Source organism: Capsella rubella, unplaced genomic scaffold (assembly GCF_000375325.1).
Source record: "Capsella rubella cultivar Monte Gargano unplaced genomic scaffold, Caprub1_0 scaffold_6, whole genome shotgun sequence".
Taxonomy (NCBI): Eukaryota; Viridiplantae; Streptophyta; class Magnoliopsida; order Brassicales; family Brassicaceae; genus Capsella; species Capsella rubella.
In genome coordinates this window covers 12,446,947-12,468,629 of record NW_006238918.1, presented here as the reverse complement: position 1 = coordinate 12,468,629, position 21,683 = coordinate 12,446,947, and the positions used below count along the sequence as shown (strand labels likewise).

Sequence of the window (21,683 nt, the reverse complement as noted above, 5' to 3'; positions counted from 1 at the left end):
TTCGTCAGAAATAATCAAATCTACAAAGACATTAATTTACATTCTAGTCAGCATACCTTGAAAAACTATACAAGATATTCGAAAGATGCTAAGCTAAATATGTCACAGAGAGTTTGAATGAACACTAGAACCAGTTAATGTTTAATTGTTTAAACCCAAGCTGTGGCACGCATGACTGACCAAAACCATTATTACGACAAAAGTTTACATAGATTACACCTTCTCTGGCATGAGGCGTTCGAACGACCTTTCACCTAAGTTGTTGTCCTTGTCTTGGGAAGTCTCTACCACTTGATCATTCCTCTCATGTGTTATCTGAACAGAAGCAGCTTGAAAAGAAAAAGAAAGATCCCGATGGATCCTTTGCCTTCCCGAAGAGAAACCACCTCTCTCGCTCCCGCTTCTATACCTCTGTCTTGAACTCATGGCTTGAGGCAAGGCCATGTGGCTTTTCCTTACCAGATTCAAGCTAATAAATTGTCTTTGCACCTCTTCCGGTAGTTGAAGTGTGAATCTTTCAAGATTCTCACATAGTTGAACCAATGAATGTCCGGTCGAATGAGATCGAGGGAAGAATATCTCAGGCATACGCCAGCTCGATACTAACCCCGTAGAACTCGATCGAGGTGTTATATAATTTGCATTACTATTACCTTGGGAACTTCTCTCATTAGAGGGTTCTTGAAATCCTCTCTGTGCATTTCCTTCTTCAACATCCATGCTCGGATATGTAGAGTTCTCACCCTGTTCTAAAGACAGAATTGCACGACAGACCGGACATGTGGACCGAGAAGAGAGCCACACATCGATGCAATTAGCATGAAAAGTGTGGCTACAAGGAGGCAACCAACGTAGTCTTTCTTGATCCTCGAAATCACTTAGACAAATCGCGCATTCTACTCCGCCTTTGCCTATCTTGACCCTTTTAACTTCTGAATACAGGAAAGATGGAAAAGACTCGATGACTTCCTTCTCGAGCCCACGCATCGCTCTATTGTTCAACAGGCTTGCCGCATCAATCTCTGCACTAGATGATGTGTTGTTACAGCAACAAGCGAAGACCATGATCAATGACATAAACGTTACAACCAAAACGATTACAATTATCGATTCGGTATCGAATTTTCTTGTTTTATAAGGATATGGGGATACATACTCTAGCGCCTGCTGGCATGTAACGTAAGGCAAAAAATGGAAAATGATGAGTGAAAATAAAATACTTGCTACAGTCCCATGGATACGGAAGGTATTCATGATATGAGACCATGCACTCTTTTTGCAAACTCACGGGTGGATCACTTGAGCTCCATGTCTTTGATTTGAGCAAGAGAAAGAAAAGAAGAAGACGTAGAGCAATAAGATCTGTTCATGATCAGGACACTATATATTGTATTACTACTATACTAGTTAGATTTTGTTTTTGGTCCGTATGATTGGTCTGGCTTTTTCCTCTTAAACGTTTTGTGTTTTGAATATGTCTTATAAGTTTACGGTAGACTTTTAGACAAGTACAAGTCCACTCGTCTCTCTCTGATTGGTCTGGATTTTTTTGGCCTTGAGTTTTCATCGGAATTCTGACGGAAAACATGTCACCGACGGATTACCAACGGAATACTGATATTGTTTTTCGTCAGAAATCCGTCAGTCAATTGTCCGTCGGTAATTTGTCAGTAGTTACCGATGATTTCCCGACGGATTTTTTTTTACCGAAGGACAGATCCGTCGATAATCCGTTGATTACAACTGTTTCCGACGGATTACAGACGGATTTACCCGTCAGTTACCGATGATTTCCCGACGGATTTTTTTTTACCGAAGGACAGATCCGTCGATAATCCGTTGATTACAACTGTTTCCGACGGATTACAGACGGATTTACCCGTCAGTTCTAAGCTTTTTTCTTGTAGTGGCCTGTGAAATCCCAATCTTGCTTACACAAGGCAAGCATTGTAAAAAGAATAGCGACAACGGAACAAATAATACAATCCTATGGATGTGATCGCTCGTGAAGATAGTCATGATGTGAGAGGTTTGAGTTCCAAGTCTTTGCTATGAGCGACAGAGAGAGAAGAAAAAGAAGTTGTTATATACAAATTATGTTTTGGTCCAAATGATTAGTTTGGCCTTTTCCTTTTATGTTTTGACTTTGAAGAAGGCTTTATGTTACCGTATGTAGTTGTAGAACAAGTGCTTTTCCACTATCACTTGTGCTTTTCTATTAACTTGTTAATTACGCAACAAGACTATTCCAAGAATTTTTGACCTAATCTCTACTTGTAGATAATTGAAAACTGTAATTTGAGGTAGTAAAATGCTATGAATGCGATGCTCCTAAAACGCAAACACAATTATTTATTCTCTCATTTCTTTTGAAGTATATGGAATATGTGCAAATTTCAACTTTTTTTTTCTCGCTTTGTAATTGGGAGACATAGATCAGAGAGAGAAGTGACGTTCACGTCTTCTTCAAAGGTTCTAGGTAAATTCTATGCTCCACCGTGTTAAGCTTTAAACAAGTGCAATGACTCATTAAGTCTTATACTCAGAAGTGGGAGCATTAATGAAAAGCTAGATTTAGGTATAACCTCCTCTAGTGACTAATGTTTTCACTTTTTTTTTTTTTTTTGGTTCAATGTATTTGAAAAGGATGAAGCATCTAATTATAAGTTGAACTTTTGGAGGGGAAAAATCCTGACCAAGACCTTATACCAGATGCTGAATATTTCATTGTCACAACGTGAGTAGTCAATCTAAGACATTTATGAGATTGTTCTTGAAGTCACCAGCCTTCATGGTTTCAAATGGGACTTTTGTGAAGGTTATTAGAGCATGGGCATTAGAGGTATTATGCCCGGTCCCCCACATTTATGCAAAAAGAAAAATCAAAAACATTAAAAATAAGAGTGACGTTAACAAAATTGCGATGTCCTCTGTTTTGGTACTACACTATTCGCGGGCCCCACAGACACGTGGCGGCCCGCGACTGGTTCCTTATTTTTTTTTTGTAAATCTAAAAAAGAAAAAAAAAAAAAAATTTGGGACAAAAAAAGTCCTTACCGATGTACATGGCCTTAAGGCTTCGAATGGGGATAGCGTATCAAGCAGAGCAGATCAAGCATATCATGCAGATCAAACAAAACAAAAGCGGATCAAGCAGATCAAGCAGAACAAATGCAGATCAATCTGTTCGAATGGTTCAAAATATTTTTATGTATATTTAGATAAATTAAAATTAAATTAAAATATAAATATAACTCACCATATACACTCCTACATAGGTGTGGGTGAACTGCTCTGCTTATTAGAGAAAAACATGAAGAAAAAAAAATATTTTCGTTTTTTTTTAAAAGCAGTAAATGCAGTTCAAAAGTAGTTTATCTGCTAAATACTTTTTTTTGTTTGAATGAGATCATAAAAGCAGATATTCTGCTTTAGCAGATTAACTGCTATTGTACTGCACACCCATTCAAAGCCTAAGTCTCTAATTGCAAGATGGAGCGTCACATATTATAATAAATTAAGTCAAAAACTTTAAGTAATATGTTAGAAATAATCAAATCTCAAAAATATGTTAATTACATTCATTCTACTGTACAAGATATTCGAATGATGCTAATCGGAAAACTGTACAACATCGCAGATGGAACATTTGATATGAGTAGGCTTATTACTCTATATATGTTACAGACTTTGAGGGAACACTGGAACCAGTTAATCTTTAAACCAAGCTGTGGCACGCATGACTTACCAAAACCATTATTACATTATTTACACCTTCTCTGGCATGAGGCGTTCGAATGACCTTTCACCTAAGTTGTTGTCCTTATCTTGAGAAGTCTCTTGAACTTTGCCACTCCTGTCATGTGTAGACAGAACAGAAGCAGGTTGAATAGAGAAAGAGAGAGACATAGATATGGCCCGTTGGAGCCTTTGCCTTCCCGAAATGAAACCGCTCCTGTAGCCCTGTCTCGAACTCATGGCTTGAGGTAAGTTCATGTGGCTTCTCCTTACCAGATTCAAGCTAACCAATTGTCTTTGCAGCTCTTCTGGTAGTTGAAGTGTGAATCGGTCTAGATTCTCACATAGTTGAACCAATGAATGTCCGGTCGAATGAGATCGAGGGAAGAATATCTCAGGCATACGCCAGCTCGATAATAACCCCGTAGAACTCGATCTAGGTGTCACACTACTACCTGTGAAACTTCTCTCATCAGGGAGTTCTTGAACATCTCTTTGTACATTTCCCACTTCAACATCCATGTTCAGATATGTAAAGTTCTCACCAGATTTTAGAGACATATTTGCACGGCAGACGGGACATGTGGACCGAGAAGCGAGCCACACATCGATGCAATTAGCATGAAAAGTGTGGCTACAAGGAGGCAACCAACGTAGTCTTTCTTGATCCTCAAACTCACTTAGACAAATCGCACATTCTACTCCGCCTTTGCCTATCTTGACCCCTTTAACTTCTGAATAGAGGAAAGATGGAAAGGACTCAATGACTTCTTTTTCGAGTCCACGCCTCGCTCTATTATGCAACACTTCATGGCCTGCCGTCTCAATCTCTACACTATAGAATGTGTTGTGCTTGTGAAAGCAACAAGCGACCATGCTCAATGACATAAACGTTGCAAGCAAAACTATTGCAATTATCGATTCCGCGGAGAAATTTGATTTTCTATTGCGGTCTACGGATTCTAACTCTTGCTGGCAGGTAACGTTAGGCAAAAAAAACAAAAGCAAGAGTGTCAATACAATACTTGATACCATACGATGGATGAGACCTCTCGGGAAGGTATTCATGATATGAACCGCGCGCACCCTTTTGCAATCTCACGTGTGGATCACTTGAGCTTCCATGTCTCCGTTTAGAGCAAGAGAAAGAGAAGAAGAAGAAGAAGTCGTATATTAGCAATGAGATTTGTTCAGAGTACACTAAATATTGTATTATTACTATATGTTAGCTAGTTAGATTATGTTTTGGTCCGAATGATTGGTCTGGCTTTTTCCTCTTAACGTTTAGTTTTTGAATAAGTCTTTACGTTCACAGTAGACTTTTAGAACAAGTACAAACTTATCGAATACGCAACAAGACTTTTCCAATAGTTTTGATATAATCTTTTGCTTGTAGACATTTGAAGTTGGAAGACTAAAACAAAAGAGAGAGAATGTTTATGTCCTCAAGGATGTGATTGACCGACCAATAAGACTAATTAAGGATATGGTCGTTATGATTGGTATTCTGATTTCTTGACATATACTAAAGGTTTGAATGGAGAAGCAGATATAAAGCAGTAATATAGCAGGACATATTAACTGTTTTTTTGTTTACCATTCATAAAAATAAATAATTATCATTTATAACTGCAGTTCTCCTGTTAAAATTCTGTAGGTGGACAAAAAAAAAATTATTTTATGGTCATGTTTTTTCCCTATAAAGCAGAGCAGATTAAACACCTCTATTTTAATGGAGGATCTGCACTTGAACTGCCAAATCTGCTTGATCTGCTTTTATTTTGTTAAATCTGCCTTGTACACTTGATCTGCTCTGCTTATTTTATTTTCCCATTCGAAGCCTTCTATTGAACCGTCACTACTACAAGAAATGGTTGGACAAAGTTCCTATAACATACCTACAATTTTCTTGCGAAAACGTTGAAAATTAGAAGTAAATTTTCTACAAAGTATATAGTATTACGCTTAGGTATTACTAATATATACACATGTAATTTCTTTGATTTTGTTATATTTTCCCACTTTTGATAATGGGTGATCTAGATGAACATCAACTTTCCACAATGTGTCATATATACATAACTTTGTTCCAAGTGAAAATCGAACTCAAATGAGAGGTCTATACTTGTATTTCAGGTGACAAGAGCTGTTCTTACCATTTGAGTAAGCGATTAAGAAAAAGTATGGTTCATTTTTGTCATCGAATGTTTACTTTGACATACCAAGATAGCTTTCTTTTCCTTAAATATATAAAATCATATGTGTAATTAATTTTCCCAATTGAGAAAACTCCTTTTTAAAATTTCATTGAGATGATGTAGATAGAATTTTTATTTATCAGATATATATAGAAAATGAATAAAAAGATGTTCATATCTAAAAGTATAAGACCATATGAATTGGTGTGGGACAAAAATTGTCTTTAGAAAAAAAATAATTTAATTTTTTTTTAAAAAGACAACCAATCGCGGGTCGGCACGTGTCAGTGGAGCCCGCAAAGAGTGAAGAAACAAAGCAAAGAACGTCGCAAATTAAGAAACGTCCCCATTGTTCCTTCTTTTATTAACACAAAATGATTTAAATTTTAATCTTGTAATGTGTGAGACGATGCATATATACGCCGATGCACATGCTCTAAGGTAGAAAGTTAAAGATATATGAAAAACATAACAATTGAATCCATGCGAAACTGTTATAGCTAGATCCAATTATAAAATTCTCATCAGTCATCAGTAATCTAATTTTTATATTTAACATACGTTTCCAATAATTTTTACATAATACGTTGCCAATATTATTACACAAAGACAAGACTCAAAAGATGAGCTGACGATGTTAGCTATAGGGAACTACATCAGCACGACAGATAGGACAAGTGGAGCTATGAGAAAGCCAAATGTCTACACAGTCAGCATGAAAGACATGTACACAAGGTGGTACCAAACGCAAAGTCTCATCATCTTTGAAGTCATTCAAACACACAACACATTCTAACTCACCTATACCTGGCTCAATCCCTCTTGCTTGCTTATAAACAAACGAAGGACACGACTCGATGGCCTCGGCATCAAGCCCTGGTCGCGCTGGCCTCCTTGGACTCATCTCAGCTTCCGAGGTGTGCCCGGATGAAGAAGACCTGTCTCTACATCTTCGGAAGTAGTAGTTGATGCAATAAAACACTATGAACCCTATGCTCGCGAACGCGAAAAATATAGTTCCTTCGTTTCTTTTGAAGTATGACATGTTTGGGACTTTAACATCTTCTTGAGATTTGTAATGATCTGAGGAAGCGATAGAAGAGAGAAAGAAGTGGCGTTCACGTCTTCTTTCGTATGTTCTAGGAAATTTCTAAGCGCCGTAATGCTTCTTCGTGTTTTGTAATAAACAAGTGCAACGACTCTTGCACCTTTCCTAGTTGCTAATTAATATTTTAGAATCTAAATGAAGTTTGAGGTATATATATAGTTTACTAGAACAGATCAAAATGAACCAATACACTCGAAAATGTCAACAGAAACATGATATTTATAATTCACATTACCGTCTATGACATAACTAGGTTTAAACCCGCGGTACACCGCGAGATCAATTTTATTATTTTATGTATATATAAATATTTTTTTAATAAGTTGTATGTTGCATAGTATTTGTTTTTATTTTAGCATTGAAGTTTGAAATTATAATCAATGAATGTTACAAATTATATAGTTTGATTTGTAGTTTTATATCTCAAGTTAGTATGTTAAAATCCTCTAATATATTAAAAGAGAAGCATTGCTTAAATTTGGGTTCAATTCCAAAAGTTACTCTTAATTAATTACGTTTAAAGGAAAATACTTTTCTAAATTGAAAAGGGTTAATTACATCATTTTTGGACAAAGTTGAAAATGATCTAATCCGTCACAACCTCTCTCTCCATGTATATTGTATTAATTCGGTTTATTTAAACCAAAATAGAAATAAAATTGGTTTAATTCGGAATAGAAAATAGAGCAGATAACCTACTCAAATAAACCGACTACCAAATAACCTCAACCGAATTTTTATTCGGGTTAATTTGGTAAGATTTTAAGATAACCAAAAATTTGAAAAACCGAAAAAACCGACCCGAAAAAACCGACCCGAAAGACTCAACAAAACAAGAATTATAATCATAAAACCAAAATGTGCTAAAATAACATAAACGCAATTCAAGTCAAACTGAAAAACACAGAATTCATAATCCCAATTCAAATCAAACTAAAAAAACAAAAAACAAAAACTAAATTCAAAATCTGCTCCAATCTCACGAGTTTTTGACCTCCAAAATCACCAATACAACAAAACTCAGACAAATCTTGATTTCTTTTTTTTGGTTTAGGACCTCCCAGCTGAGATCGCTGAAAGCAAACGAGCCATGAAGAAAGCATACCGAACAGCGGTGTGCTGTGGAGTGTAAATGTCTCCAAGATCAAACATCTCAAAGTTGATGTCTACGTTCACAAACTTACCACTCGACGACTTTTTCGACATAGCTTCTTTCCATATCTCCAAGAACTCCTCCTTCACTTGTTTTGCCACTTCCATTGATGAAATTGGAAGATACTCAACCTTAATAATTAAAACACACACACACACACACACATAACCTTAATTAAGTTACAATCCTTACAGAATCCAAAAAATAATGAATTACTCAAAAGCTATAAACATTTGGTACCTCCAAGACTATGCCTCTAATGGTAGTGGCATGAGTAGGAACAACTTTAGCAAGTCTCATTCTAAAATCACCAAGTTTATACTCAAACCCTTCAAAGTTAAACGAGAGCTTGCATTGGTAAGACCCGAGCCTCTCAAGAATCTGTCGAAACGACGTAGCTGCCTCCATGATGATCCTCTTCGTCCTGATGACGAAATAGCACTTACTTGGCTCCTCGGCAAGCGAAATACCTACAATTTCGCGAGGGATCTCAGTTTGAATCGACTCATCTTTCAAGATGGGTTTGTAGTAGTTGAGAGTTGCTTTCCATTCTCCTTCTTTGACGCCATTGAGGCTCTCTATGCATTCAGTAGCTTCATTTAGGATTGAGCTGCCTAGTGTTGACCCTTGACTTGGTTGCCAATACAAAAGCCTAGGGGAAAAAATATATCAAAGATTGAAAGAGAAGTTAACTCTAAACTAAGGCTTTCAACTCTTTTCTAGATCTCTAAGATTTTATCGACCAACCGTAGCACTTGTTGTAACACCGAACTATTTTTATTTTGAATATAATTTAACATTAGATTCAAAAAAGAAAGAGAAGTTAACGTTACAGTTTCTATATATACAAAAAAAAATACAAATCAAGAATAATACTTCAGCTTGTTTAAATATCGAACGTACCATTTGACGGGCATTGTTCTTGAGGTAGCTACAACAAATCACACTCACTACAAAATTGAACAAAAACTGTATTAATTTATTAATTTACGAGAATAAAATGTGACACAAGCAAGATCTTATCCATTTTGTATTTGGATATATAAAAATACCAGTTAAATTTTTTTTGATAAACTTTTGAAACAAAAGATCATTTTATTTAATCAAAATTGTATCTTGAAATAACTTCACTAAAGTGTGCAGAAGAAAATATATATTAAATGCTAGCATGGACTTTTTTTCTTTTTGGAGAGAACTTATGGTTCATATGAAAATGGGAGAAAATAGTATTTTCAAAAGAATTTATACACTAAAAATAAGATAATTAATCAAGAATGTATATATGTAGTTGTTATGTACAATAAACACAAAATCCAATACGTAGTTATATATCAACTTTGAAGTCAGTGAGAAGATAACTATTCAAGACTGTACCATCTACAATTTTAAAGAAATAGTACTCTATTTGGAAAATAAATTAAGGTAATGTTTGACCAAAAAACAAAATGTAGCATATCTAATAAGGTAATGCTGAAATTAATTGTTTTACTAAAATAATAAAAAGAAACTAATAATACAAGAAAACCAAACATATTTTCATCAAAACAATATATATTCATGAAACCATGCTGAAAGTATACGTACTATCCTTGAAATGCTAAAAATATTGTTTATGGTTTTTTTTTTTTTTTAATTCAGCCTTGTACATATCAAAAATCTTTAGTTCAAGAAAAAAATTTCAGATATATCAATCTTTTTGACTAAAATTTAGATAGAGAATTCATATATGTGATACACAACTCGTTTTCACCCCTAAATTTACCTAAAATCAATGCGCATTTATGTTATCCGATCTAGATTTTTTATCCGAATAAAACAAGTTGAAGCAAAGGAAAAAATTAGTGTCTAAATCATCTAACAAATAAAACAAATATATGATTGAATAACCAAAAGTACTTACCAGTAAAAGAGATTGTGATGACGGAAACTGTGATGACAGAGATTGTGATGACGGAGATTGTGATGACGATTTTTATGAGAACATGAATCATATCAGATCAAAGAGGAGGCGGAAGCTATGACAATGAAATTTATAGCCAAAAAAGGTAGGGTTTTTTTACTAAGATAAAACGACTTCGTTTAAATTAAATTAAAATGAATATAGAAGGTACCATAATATCTCCACAACAAGCCCAATACACTTCCAAGAAGCAGGGCTTGTTGAGGGCATTGGGCCGTAAGTATGAGTGCCGCGAAGCATCCATAGTTAAAAAATACCAAAATATATTTTTTGAGCACAATTTACAACTGTTTTACTAAATTCTCCAAAATTTTATTTGCACTAAAGCCCTAAGGAATATTGAGTGAGCCCTAACAAAGTGTAAAAAATCCCACATGTTTATGGTTTTATTTGCAACTGGTTTTATATAAATATGCTTCTTATGAGAATAATGAACATAACCTAGAAGCAACACTCCTTTTACCTTTTTGATATTGGAATCTATCATTGGTTTGGATGCTTTTCAATTAAACTTTTTTTGTTCTTTTACCTTTTTTATTGCACTACATAAATCGTTTTAGTTAGTTATTTTATGTTGTATCTTCTTTCATGTATTCATAAAAACGATCATTATGAGATACAAAATAATTAATTGAAGAAAATTATTACTAAAAAGGTTGAATTGATGAAAAGCATTTACTGAAAGACAATTATTACTAAAAAGGTTGGATTCACTCTTTGGAGAGACAATAAAATCATTTTAAGATTCTACTTTGTTACAATTGTTTTAGCTTTGTTTCGAGTTCAAACAAGCAACACTTTTATAGTCCATAAACATGAAACTCCATTTTTTTTTTTGCCGGAATCTAGATTTTGCATATGGAGGTCTTTAGCATGACTTCCTCACTAATTTAACGATTACATGAATTTTAAGGATTCTAAATTAAATTCATTAATGAAAATCTCAACAATTTTTCACTTTATACAACTACACTTTCCGACTCATGTTTATTCTCAAAAGTCCTAACCACAAAACTTTTGATTAAAATTAGTTTTATCGTTTCGTAGATCTTCCACTCACAATCATCTGCTATACATACATATATTGTTCCCATTTTCTTACTTTCATACTTCCTTTAGGCATTGTTTCACTTTTTTCGAACTGATGATGTACATTTCAAGGCAAACATGAAGGAATGGGAATCTATATATAAGCCGGTATGAATTGAAATTTATTGTCCTAACATATTACTTTTAACTTATATTGTTTGACCAATTTTTTTGATTGTTTTGTGTACCTTTAATACATTTTTAAAAAAATTTAGTAGATTATTTTAGTTAAATCTATGCATTTCAAAAAAATAAGATAGTTAGTAGGTTTTGTAGGAAAAAATTAAAGTATTTATGAGTTTTATTTTGTTCTGGTATGTAGTAAAAAAAACAAATAAGTAATGGAGTACACTACAAATTTGTTATAGCCAAAAAACCAAGATGTCATTGTTAGAATTACATCTAGTATGCAAAGACATTTCAAAGACGTTTTCGAGAAAAAAAAAACTACAAAGGGTCGCAAGCCCCAAAACACCATCCTCGTTGCAAGAGATAATCTTAAAAACTATGCCTCCAATCCAACTGGTGACCACATTTTAGAAATGGAATGAAGAAGAATGTGATGTTCCTCTTTATTCCTCAATTTTTGTTACCATTTACAAAGAATATTTTTCTAATTTTCAGATATCTTGGACCTACATTATTTCTATTCATTCCTCAAATAAAAATGAACAACCGTTCAAAAATGTTCCTCCTCAAAATTGTAGAGGAACAATGAGAAACAAATATTAGCTTTTGTGTTTCTATAATTAAATATTTTTAAAATATTTTAATGATAACATTGACATTTCTATATATAAATACTTTCATAATTTTATTATATCTTTCAAATAAAATATAAATTCATCATATTTTTCAATTTATATTAATATTATGAATTTATATATTATATTAAAAAATATTTAAAGAAGTTTTAAATTTGTTTTAACCTAAAATATATATCAATATTTTAATAAAATATTTAAACTTAACTTATATTAAGTATTCAAATTTTAAATGAAAGTTCTAAACTAAATTTATTATAAACTTTTATTTATCAATAAAATTTCTATAAAATTATTTATATTATTCAAAATTTTACCTGTACAATTATTTGGTTACCATTTATTAAAACATTGGTTCTATTTTTCCTCAGCGTTCATTTCTATTTTTATCATAATCTTTTCGTTCCTTTCATTCTTAAATGAATTACCAATCAGAGTCATGACATTCTAACCAGTACAACATATTACGTAACCCAAAAACAAAAACAAATAGACAGTCAGCCATATAAAAATAAAATTAAATCGGTGACAAATACAAGGTTTTTCCAAAATAAAATCATTTTGTCACTTAATTTAATATTTCATTTTGTTGTAGATCAATAATACATCATTCTTACCTAAATTTATGAGTTCCAAATTAATTATCTATTTTTTAACAATCCTCATATGAATCTATATTTCAAATACAAGATGTGATCTTTTAAGATATATTGTAAACTATGTTGAAGAGATTACTTAAATTTCTTAAATTTGTATAAACATTGGTCAAATTTTGAATTTTTATTCAAAGTAATATACTACGGCAATAGAAATTTGTATAAACCAATAAATTTGACCAACGTTTGTACATGTACATTTGCCAAACCGAAAAATCAGAAAACCTAATAAACAAAACCGGAGCCAATAACCAAAACGTGAACCGGATTGTCCAATCTCATATAGGAGCCAAATCACTGTCCAATAAAAACATGCCACGTAGACTCGAATCAATCAATGCAATATAACTTTTGGTAACGGCTACAAAACTTCTCTAATTCTCATTTTTTTGAATTCTCTTCCTTCTGTCTCTCCTTTACAAATTCCTCTTTCTTCTTCTTCCTCTGATTCAAATCCTCAAAACCCTAGAAACCTTCTGCAAAAATCTCTCTCTCTCTCTTCCTCCATTTTCAATTCTTGTTTCGAAATTAACCATGCGGAGGAGCGAGGGGATTGAATCAGATGAAGCAGAAACGAGATCGAGAACGATGAATCATCATCTCTCGCAAGAAGTTGATGAGTATATCAAAGACACGATTGATTACTCCTTAGGTCTTCCGATCTCCATGGAATCTCTTCAGAAGAAGCTTTACACAACTGAAGAAACCTATCGTCGTCTTCGCGAACAGTATCTGACTCTCGTTTCAAGATTAAAGGAGAAAGATCATGTTATCGATCGTGTTAAGGTTAGTATTTCGTTTTGGGTTTGTGAGATTTGGTTGTGGATTTGATTAATTGAATCTGAAACTTGTGTTGATTTTTTTTTTTCCTCAGTCTGAATCGAGTATGAATGCTCAGGCGTTGAAGAAGTTTGTTGATGAGAATCAGAAATTGGCTAGTGAGTGTGGGAATTTGTTGAGTCAGTGTAAGAAATTGGAGAAGGAGTGTTTGCTTTATCATCAAGATCGTGATGCGTTGATGGAGTTTGGGAATGAGTCTGATGAGAGAGCTAGAGAAGCTGAAGCTAGGGTTCGTCAATTGGAGGAGGAAATTGGAAGAATATCTGAGGAAATTAAGATTTGTAAGCGTCAAATCGGAGATGGTGAAGTAAGACTCTTCATTCTCTTTCATTCACCATTAGGGTTAAGTAAATTAGTTGGCTTTTTGCATTTGGTTAGACTGGTCTTGATGAATGGTTGACTCAAATGCTCTATACTCTTTAATTGGCCATTGGTGTTAGTTTGAATTTTAGGAAGTAAATACTCTTGACTTTGGCATTTGGGGATCCATCGTTTTGGTTGTTCTGTGTTAAGTTGACAATGGAGTTTCTATAAGTGTACATGAAGTTTGGTGTCTCATTGACTTATTAGTTCATCCATATAATGTTGCTTTGCAGAAAGTCTTCTAAATTGTAGCTATTGTTGTCACTTGTGGTGGATCCATCATTTGGTTTCTATGTTAAGTTGACAATGCAATTTCTCGAAGTGGTCCATGAAGCTTGTCTTCTCATTGATTTTATAAGTCCGTCCAAGTTGTGTTGCTTTGCAGAAAGTTTTCAAATTGTAGATATGATCTGAGTGATACACTTGAAAGAGACACTATGCTAGTCCATGTCAAGTTTCTGGCTTATTACTGATTTAAATTGTTTTTAGTTACTTAACTATTATCATTTCAGCTTGATATTATAGTTTCTTTGTGTTCTGACAGAAGTCTATATATTCATTTCTCTCAAAAGGTTGACAACTGCACTACACCGTTAGAAGAAGATTTGCTTGATTCAGTTTTGGGATCACTGATAAGCAAAGATGAAACTTTAATGGGGCGTCTCTTCTTGGAGGCAAATGTCCACGACCAATCGTGCCAAAATTTGTTGAGCAAGTGGGATCACTTAAAGCCTTCAACGCAAAAGGTTCTTGCTTTAATTTCAAGGGCAAAGAAATTTGAAACGGAAAAAGAATGCATCATCCTGAATCTCGCTAAAGCCGAGCAAGAGGTAACTCTAACAAACGATAACACTCTTGTTCTTGTTCTCAAATCAATCCACTTAACCCACAAACTTTCAAATAGGTGGAACTTGTGAGCACACTAAACCGAAAGCTGGATAAAGAAAACCGTAAGTTGTTAAGGCAACACAGCCCTCTTTGTTCCGCAGACAGGAACCGAAACAGCGCATCTGCAAAGGTAAGGTTAACACAAAAAGAAAGAAGTAAACACTGTGAAAGAAAAAGAAAAAACAACTATATATGGACTCTCTTTGATTCTATAACTTACGAGTTTCTTATGTTTACAGTCAAACAAGAGAAAGAGTCCGAAGATGATGACCAGCCCGGTCGAGAAGAAGCTTGAGTTTAGCAGCAGTCCAGAACTAAGCAGGAAGCCTCTCTCCCCTGTGTGGCATAATAACTCACCAGATTCAAGGATGAACAACAACTGATACATGAACTAAAACATTCTCTGTATTATTCATGTGTGATTCGGATTTACATTGTCAGCTTCTCTAAAAGCTACTAACAAAACATGTATGGCTGCTATCAAAATTTGACCAGAAAATCATGTTTCTAACTGGTACAAGTAGTCCTTGGAATAGTACCCGAACCAAATATTGAACCGAACTGAATCAAGACTTTTGGTTTTTGGTTCGGTTTCGATTAAGAGAAGAAAACCAATCGGATGGATTTATTATATGTAGTCGGTTACTGGTTTGGGTCGATTCTGTTCACCCTAACCAATAATTATCTGCATTACCCAAAATTAACCAAATTAACTGATCTAACATAACCGAATACATATAATACCCAAAATTAACTGAAATTAAACTGAATCTCCCAATTAAATCCGATTTAACAAAAATAACCAAAATTCCAAAATATTTGGTTCATTTCGGTAAGAAAAATACAACCGAAAAACACGATACCCGAATGAACCGTTATGTAATTAACTTATTTTTGGTAACATGTATCAAATTCCGAAATACTCGAGTATCTAAGTTACCTGACCTGAATTATTCTACCCGACCCGAATTACACCAGAGGACCCGAAGTAGGTACAACTGTACAAGCTTCTACAGAAACAGTATGAAATTGTCATAAAGATTAAACTAAACGACGTCGTTTAAACTCCCTTTTCCGAAACGACGTCGTTTAAACTCCCTTTTCCGAAACGACGTCGTGTACTTGATTTCAACACAAAATAAAATGTAAAACTGAGTAAAGCTTTTCTCGATTTCCTTATCCACAAAACCTCTCTCTCAGTCATGGCTCTTCTTCGTCTTCCTTGCATTTCCCTCCAAATTCTAGGTCACAAATCAAACCAGAAGAACCCTAATTCCAAGGTCTCTCTCAGCAATTACTCTCTCTCTTGGTCCACTTCTTCGCTATGCTCCTCCGTTCAAACAAAATCGAGAAATTTTACTTCGTACTGCTCCGTTACTACTACTCAAGAGCCAATCCTCGAATCATCATCTCCATCTTCTTCTCCGGAAGTCGAAGACGAGATTTCTAAAACTAGATTGATTGCTCAGAACGTTCCATGGGCAGCTACACCTGAAGATATAAGATCGTTGTTCGAGAAGTACGGCAATGTCGTCGACATTGAGGTTTTGATTTTTTGATTTTTCTCGTTTTCTTGTTTTCGAAAGCTTGAATTGAATCTTATGTTTTAGTTAAGGAATCGTGTTTGATTTTGGGATTTTTAGATGTCTATGCATAAGAAGGAAAGGAATAGAGGTTTGGTTTTCATTGAAATGGGTTCTCCTGAAGAAGCTGCAGAAGCTCTCAAGGCTCTCGAATCATATGTAAGAACTTAGTAATCCTTGCTTACTTTATCGTTGAATTGGTAGAGAATCATTGAGATGTTTGGTTGTGTTTTGTCTCGGTTTATCTGAGTTTTTGATTAGTAGAAGTTGTACATTGTGCTTTTTAGGCTCTTTCGTGTTGCAGTATTTTAATTTGGTTGATTTTTATATGTAAGAACCTTGCTCCATCTCTAAATTGGCTTAGAGTTGAGATGTTTCTCTCATTTTGTTGTGTTTGTCTCATTTTATATGACTTTGTGATTAGTAGAAGTTGTTCATTGTGGTTACTAGGCTATGTGATGTTGCAGTTATCCTTGAAATTTATGCCTAAGAACATCACAGTTGCTTCCTCAATCTCTATAATTGGCAAAGAATCATTGAGATATTTTTCTCATAGTGTTGTGTTTGTCTCATTTATCTTTATTATTAGTAGAAGTTGTACAATGTGCTTATTAGGCTCTTTCATGTTGCTTCCTCCATCTCTAAATTGGTGCAGAATCATTAAGATATTTCTCTCATTGTGTTGTGTTCTGTCTCATTTATCTGACTTTACATAAACAGAAGCTGTACATGGTGACTTGTGTTAATTGACTCTTCTAATTTGCAGCATCCCATGAAATTGATAGATTTTGATGGAGCTAAATTTACACGTACTTCATCTGATTGATTTTCTGTTGTTTCTTACTCCGTGCTCTCATTTAGTTGACTTTACATTAGAAGAAGTTGTTTTGCTATTAGACTCTTTCATCTTGCAGTGTCCCAAGATACATTTGTTGTCCACAATTATTACATACTCCATCTGATTTTCTGTGTTGTTATTTTGGTTCTTGCTCTTTTGACCTTCGTTTTTTTCATTGAAATGTGTGTTGTTTAGGAATATGAGGGTCGTCGGTTAAAGGTAGACTATGCGAAGGCCAAAAAGAAGAAGACATATGCGCCGCGTGAGAAGCCTTCGCCAGTGCCTACATTCAATTTGTTTGTTGCAAACTTAGCATTTGAAGCAAGGGCTAAGCATCTTAAGGAGTTCTTTGATGCAGACACTGGTAACGTTGTGTCCACTGAAGTTATATTCCATGAAAATCCGAGGAGGTCGAGTGGTTACGGGTTTGTCTCTTTCAAAACCAAGAAACAGGCCGAGGCAGCGATTATTGAGTTCCAAGGAAAGGTAATCCAAGCTATTCTACATAATAATAACAATAATCTAATCATAGTTAATAGCATTCTAGACTTATGAGTGACGTCAGTTCTAAAGCAAAGTTGAAGCTCAATATTAATGGGTTTGAGCTTCTGGGTAGACACCAAAGGACCCTAAACCGAAATTTCTAGTTTGAGACCCTTTACGCATCCATGAGACAATTATAGAAATGGGTTTCTCTGAGCCGTTATTGTAGGCAGACACTTTTAAGAGAATATGGACCTTATTCCCAAAATTGTAGAACAGAAGAGCTGATAGCACTATGGCATCTTTCTTCGTAACAGCTTTACAAATAAGTTGATTTGGCACATGGGCTGATTTAGTTGGTAAAATTGAATGTTTGTGATATTGACATACACAGGATTTCATGGGAAGACCAATCCGATTAGCTCGTAGCAAACAGTTTGTCAAATTGCAAGCAAAAGAAGGGTTACAGCCACCAGAGGAGGAAGTGGAGGAGGAACCATCATCTCAGACCGAGACAGTAACCGCAGAGGAAGAAACTCCAGCTGCAGAAAACTAAGTAGGTAGTAAAAGCTTCATCGTTATCATTTCTTGGCTCTGTTGTATCTATCATCATCAACTCTAAGCTGTGAATTGATCGGTCAGGATTACTTCTGGAAGGTATTGGAATTAAAGAAGAAGGAAGCTTTTCGAGGTTTATAAGGTCTGTATTCTTCTTAGTTTTGGACCAACAAGAGTGGTTGGGACACACACAAAGTACCAAACCTTTAGTAAACTGGTGAAGTAAGAAGTTACAAGACTAAATTTTGTTAGAAGTGAAAACTTAAGTAGATGAGATGAGATCAATTCTCAAGAAACAAACCAAACCCCTCATGTGGCTTTGAGAAACATTGCTTTGTTTCGATTGCTTCTTTGCTATAAGCCTATAACGTTTTAGTGTGTGTAATGTGTATTCTTTTTATATATGAAACCTTAAATTTTAAAGTATTGTAATATTATTTTTGGAAATTGCAAATGCTAAAAACAATACTGCCTTCGAACAAATGCACATAGATTAAGAAATCATTTAATTTTTATTTATTTATATAAAAAACATTATTTAATATCTAAATAAATACAATTTAACTAATGAAAAACAAAGTAGAATATAAATTGTTGAAACCAATAAAAAATTAATTAATTTATATTGGTTTGTGAGAAAATCATCTAATTTTGAAAAAAAAAAACAAAAAAGAAAGCCTAAAGTTCATAAAAAGTAAAATAAATTACATGAGTCTAGAAAAAGAAATTAGTCTATGAGAGAAGGAAAAATAGTTGTTAATTTTTTTTATTTTGATTTTCCTTTTTTTGTGAAAAAACTTATTAATTCAGTTTTAGTTTGGAATATTTTTTTGAGGGAATGAAACATCAAAATGCGAATCGAATTTTCACAGCTATTGAATACAACAAAATGCTCTCCAGCTTTTTAAAAGCAACAATTTCATCAAACTTTTTATTTTATTTTATTTTTTCTCTTTTTCGATGGAATCATCGTATACCTTTCATAGCAAAACGCATTAAACTCAAACACTTTTTAACATATTTTTTTTTAGTAAAACTTATAATATGAGTGGCAAATACAATACCTGTAAAAAAAAAAAAAAAACCTAAAATGATGATATAAAAAATACGTAGAAGAAAGCTCTCACATGGCTGAGCCAATTAAGAAAATAAAAAAAAAGCTTTATTATTATAATGTATTCTTCTTACAGCTGTTCCCACGTGACACCTACTCTTTTACCTTTCTTACCAAACCCAATGACTTTAATTTTTTTAAATCCAAATTGTAAACGCAATTAGTCTCGTTAATCCAAAATTACAGACTTTTTCAATTTAAAGTTATCCAAATCTTATTTTATCTTAACGCAACAAAAGTGTTAAATAAAAGAAGAATCAGACAGAGACCAAACAGCTGTTCTTTTTTTTTCGCCACTACCAATAAAACGACAAATTCACCGTTCTTTAATACCTCGACACGTGTCCTTTACACACGCACACGCTGCTGACCTCATCACTCATCATTAATCACCTTCTTTTATCTTTATAAAGTGTTCATCACACTAATCACTAATCACTAATCACTAATCACTAATCACCTTTTAAGTCATAACTCATTAACCCCACCAATTTCGAATTCGTAAAAGACATCATCAAGACGCAATAATCAAAACTGGTTTAAGACTTAATACAACGTAATAAAACATAAGCGAATAGTGATTAATTATAACAAACGATATAACACGAAGTGTTTTCTAAGAGAAGATACTATAATAAAACACAAATGATGATAATAATTACTAAAAGCGACTAATGAAAAAAACACAAATCGAGTATCTAAAGGTAAACTCAAATTCTTAATACATAAACCAAAAACTAAACACGAACAAATAAATCATTAATATAAGAAAAAAACTATCTCAATAAAGATTCTAAAATATATAACCAAATTACACCAACAAAGAAGCGACGAATACGAATCCGGCTAAAGAACCGGCGGAGATAGAAGCAACGGCGGCGGCGTTTTTATTATCGACGGGAGTGGATCCACTTGGACCACCGACAGGAGAACCATCAGGAGTAAAAGAAGTAGGAGGAGCTGGTGGTGAAGCTGAGGAAGGGAGTGGTGAACCAGCCGGAGGAGTAGTAGGAGCCGCCGTGGGAGTAGCGGTAGGTGGAGGAGATGTGACGGTGGTTGAAGGAGTTGGAGTTGGTGCTGCGGAGGTTCTTGGTGGTTGAGCAAGTGGTGAAGTTGATGGAAGAGGTGATCTTGATGGAGCTGGTACTGGAGCTTGAGCTATAGCTGAAGAAGCTATGAGAGCTAGGATGACCAAAACGACGACGTGTGATGATGATGATGCCATGGTTTTGGTAAGTTTTGAAACAAAAGACAAGTTTGAGAGTTTAAGAGCAGAGGAGAAGAGACGAAGAGAGTTTATTATATAAAGAGAAGTGTCGTGTAAATGTTTATTGTTAATTTGTAAAATAAGTCCTTAGGGTTTGTTGTTATTATAATTTGGTAGCATTTGTTTTGTTCTTGTTTACATGAGATATAAACAAAGTTTTTGGAGTTTTCTATATGAAGAAGACAAAGTCAAGTTTAGTTTCATATTCAAAAACATGTGTTTGGAATTTTTTTTTGGGGTAATGAGATTAATAAAATGTAGTTAGTGAAAAGGAGAAAAGATCTATATATACAACTATAATTAAATGATTGATGAGTGTTTATGATTTTTCTTTGCATATTTGATGATATAATTGAAGGAATAATTGAAGAAACAATATTTGTTTTTTTGTTTCTCATGTACTTTGTATGGAGTTGAATTTATATGTGTTGTTGTTGTAAAAAAAAAACACTATCTATACTATTAAAAGGGAAGCATTTTGTATAAGTCAATCATAGTTTATACAATAAAAAAAATAAAACAAAACCAATCTATTTTTAAGAAAACTACATAACCAAAATAATAGAAACAAATTTAGCTAAATTATATCAAACAATTTTAGATAGAAACAATTTTAGAAAACTCATAAAATTAAATGAACCCTCATCCACGAAATTTTGGGTTTAGTAAATAATATAATCACTCTTAAAAATACATTCCTAATATATAGCAAACAATTTATTCATTAGTTTATATTCATCAAATCACGATTAATTTTGTTTCCTAAACCAAAAAATCATACCTAACAATTTCGAAATTCAAAACTATAATAAACATTAATAACTAAATTTAAACAATTTATTCATTACTTCGAATCCCTAAATTATAGAAACAATTATATAAAATAAATAAACTCATAGAATTAAATGAACCATCATCGATGGAAATTTTAGTGTTATGCTAAAATATAGCAAACAATTTGTTCATTACTTCAAATCCCTTAATTATAGAAACAATTATATAAATAAATTAAACTCATAAAATTTAATTAGTAGATTAAAAATGAAAAATTTAAAATGTGATTAAATAATATAATCACTCTTA

At 33.6% G+C, this 21,683-nt stretch overlaps 7 protein-coding genes across 9 annotated transcripts; 2 read left to right on the top strand and 5 right to left on the bottom strand.

Annotated features, from left to right (window-relative positions):
* Positions 1 to 213: 213 nt before the first annotated feature.
* LOC17884618 (putative RING-H2 finger protein ATL35) lies at positions 214 to 1,254 on the bottom strand. The gene is made up of 2 exons (XM_023780313.1): positions 689 to 1,254; positions 214 to 553 (listed from the first exon to the last, which is right to left on the bottom strand). The coding sequence occupies exons 1-2, from the start codon at positions 1,252 to 1,254 to the stop codon at positions 214 to 216; spliced, it is 906 nt and encodes a 301-aa protein (XP_023636081.1).
* A 2,514-nt stretch (positions 1,255 to 3,768) lies between these two features.
* On the bottom strand, positions 3,769 to 4,898 carry LOC17883978 (putative RING-H2 finger protein ATL35). Of its 2 annotated transcripts, XM_023781425.1 has the most exons (2): positions 4,228 to 4,898; positions 3,769 to 4,131 (listed from the first exon to the last, which is right to left on the bottom strand). In XM_023781425.1, exons 1-2 carry the CDS (start codon positions 4,804 to 4,806, stop codon positions 3,769 to 3,771), a joined length of 942 nt encoding a protein of 313 aa, XP_023637193.1. In that variant the 5' UTR covers positions 4,807 to 4,898. The 2 variants fall into 2 exon arrangements, with proteins under 2 accessions (XP_023637193.1, XP_006288100.1); XM_006288038.2 differs by having other exon boundaries at positions 3,769 to 4,898.
* Positions 4,899 to 6,446: 1,548 nt separating this feature from the next.
* LOC17883348 (RING-H2 finger protein ATL39) lies at positions 6,447 to 6,981 on the bottom strand. Its single transcript, XM_006290128.2, has one exon. It carries the CDS (start codon positions 6,979 to 6,981, stop codon positions 6,574 to 6,576), a length of 408 nt encoding a protein of 135 aa, XP_006290190.1. The 3' UTR covers positions 6,447 to 6,573.
* An 887-nt stretch (positions 6,982 to 7,868) lies between these two features.
* On the bottom strand, positions 7,869 to 10,194 carry LOC17881787 (mediator of RNA polymerase II transcription subunit 20b). Its single transcript, XM_006286668.2, has 4 exons — positions 10,098 to 10,194; positions 9,101 to 9,147; positions 8,438 to 8,849; positions 7,869 to 8,328 (listed from the first exon to the last, which is right to left on the bottom strand). The coding sequence occupies exons 2-4, from the start codon at positions 9,112 to 9,114 to the stop codon at positions 8,095 to 8,097; spliced, it is 660 nt and encodes a 219-aa protein (XP_006286730.1). The 5' UTR covers positions 9,115 to 9,147; positions 10,098 to 10,194; the 3' UTR covers positions 7,869 to 8,094.
* Positions 10,195 to 13,099: 2,905 nt separating this feature from the next.
* Positions 13,100 to 15,270, top strand: LOC17881453. The gene is made up of 5 exons (XM_006288028.2): positions 13,100 to 13,452; positions 13,541 to 13,813; positions 14,442 to 14,699; positions 14,774 to 14,887; positions 14,997 to 15,270. The coding sequence occupies exons 1-5, from the start codon at positions 13,201 to 13,203 to the stop codon at positions 15,138 to 15,140; spliced, it is 1,041 nt and encodes a 346-aa protein (XP_006288090.1). The 5' UTR covers positions 13,100 to 13,200; the 3' UTR covers positions 15,141 to 15,270.
* A 664-nt stretch (positions 15,271 to 15,934) lies between these two features.
* On the top strand, positions 15,935 to 18,645 carry LOC17881052 (RNA-binding protein CP33, chloroplastic). Of its 2 annotated transcripts, none has more exons than XM_006288283.2 (5): positions 15,935 to 16,301; positions 16,401 to 16,499; positions 17,374 to 17,664; positions 18,056 to 18,217; positions 18,304 to 18,645. In XM_006288283.2, exons 1-4 carry the CDS (start codon positions 15,960 to 15,962, stop codon positions 18,215 to 18,217), a joined length of 894 nt encoding a protein of 297 aa, XP_006288345.1. In that variant the 5' UTR covers positions 15,935 to 15,959; the 3' UTR covers positions 18,304 to 18,645. The 2 variants fall into 2 exon arrangements, with proteins under 2 accessions (XP_006288345.1, XP_006288346.1); XM_006288284.2 differs by having other exon boundaries at positions 18,056 to 18,221.
* Positions 18,646 to 19,893: 1,248 nt separating this feature from the next.
* Positions 19,894 to 20,605, bottom strand: LOC17881868 (classical arabinogalactan protein 10). Its single transcript, XM_006288811.2, has one exon. It carries the CDS (start codon positions 20,556 to 20,558, stop codon positions 20,145 to 20,147), a length of 414 nt encoding a protein of 137 aa, XP_006288873.1. The 5' UTR covers positions 20,559 to 20,605; the 3' UTR covers positions 19,894 to 20,144.
* Positions 20,606 to 21,683: the final 1,078 nt, after the last annotated feature.

Bases quoted from the DNA above. Each gene is read 5' to 3' on its own strand.
- LOC17883348 (XM_006290128.2), bottom strand. From the start codon at position 6,981: ATGTCATACTTCAAAAGAAACGAAGGAACTATATTTTTCGCGTTCGCG.
- LOC17881052 (XM_006288283.2), top strand. From the start codon at position 15,960: ATGGCTCTTCTTCGTCTTCCTTGCATTTCCCTCCAAATTCTAGGTCAC. The intron at 16,302-16,400 runs GTTTTGATTTTT...TGGGATTTTTAG, and splicing joins GCAATGTCGTCGACATTGAG to ATGTCTATGCATAAGAAGGA. The intron at 17,665-18,055 runs GTAATCCAAGCT...TGACATACACAG, and splicing joins TTATTGAGTTCCAAGGAAAG to GATTTCATGGGAAGACCAAT.
- LOC17884618 (XM_023780313.1), bottom strand. From the start codon at position 1,254: ATGAATACCTTCCGTATCCATGGGACTGTAGCAAGTATTTTATTTTCA. The intron at 554-688 runs ATTTCAAGAACC...ATCTCATTCGAC, and splicing joins GAAGGAAATGCACAGAGAGG to CGGACATTCATTGGTTCAAC.
- LOC17883978 (XM_006288038.2), bottom strand. From the start codon at position 4,806: ATGAATACCTTCCCGAGAGGTCTCATCCATCGTATGGTATCAAGTATT.
- LOC17881787 (XM_006286668.2), bottom strand. The intron at 8,329-8,437 runs GTACCAAATGTT...TTAATTATTAAG, and splicing joins TTAGAGGCATAGTCTTGGAG to GTTGAGTATCTTCCAATTTC.
- LOC17881453 (XM_006288028.2), top strand. From the start codon at position 13,201: ATGCGGAGGAGCGAGGGGATTGAATCAGATGAAGCAGAAACGAGATCG. The intron at 13,453-13,540 runs GTTAGTATTTCG...TTTTTTCCTCAG, and splicing joins ATGTTATCGATCGTGTTAAG to TCTGAATCGAGTATGAATGC. The intron at 14,888-14,996 runs GTAAGGTTAACA...TTATGTTTACAG, and splicing joins GAAACAGCGCATCTGCAAAG to TCAAACAAGAGAAAGAGTCC.
- LOC17881868 (XM_006288811.2), bottom strand. From the start codon at position 20,558: ATGGCATCATCATCATCACACGTCGTCGTTTTGGTCATCCTAGCTCTC.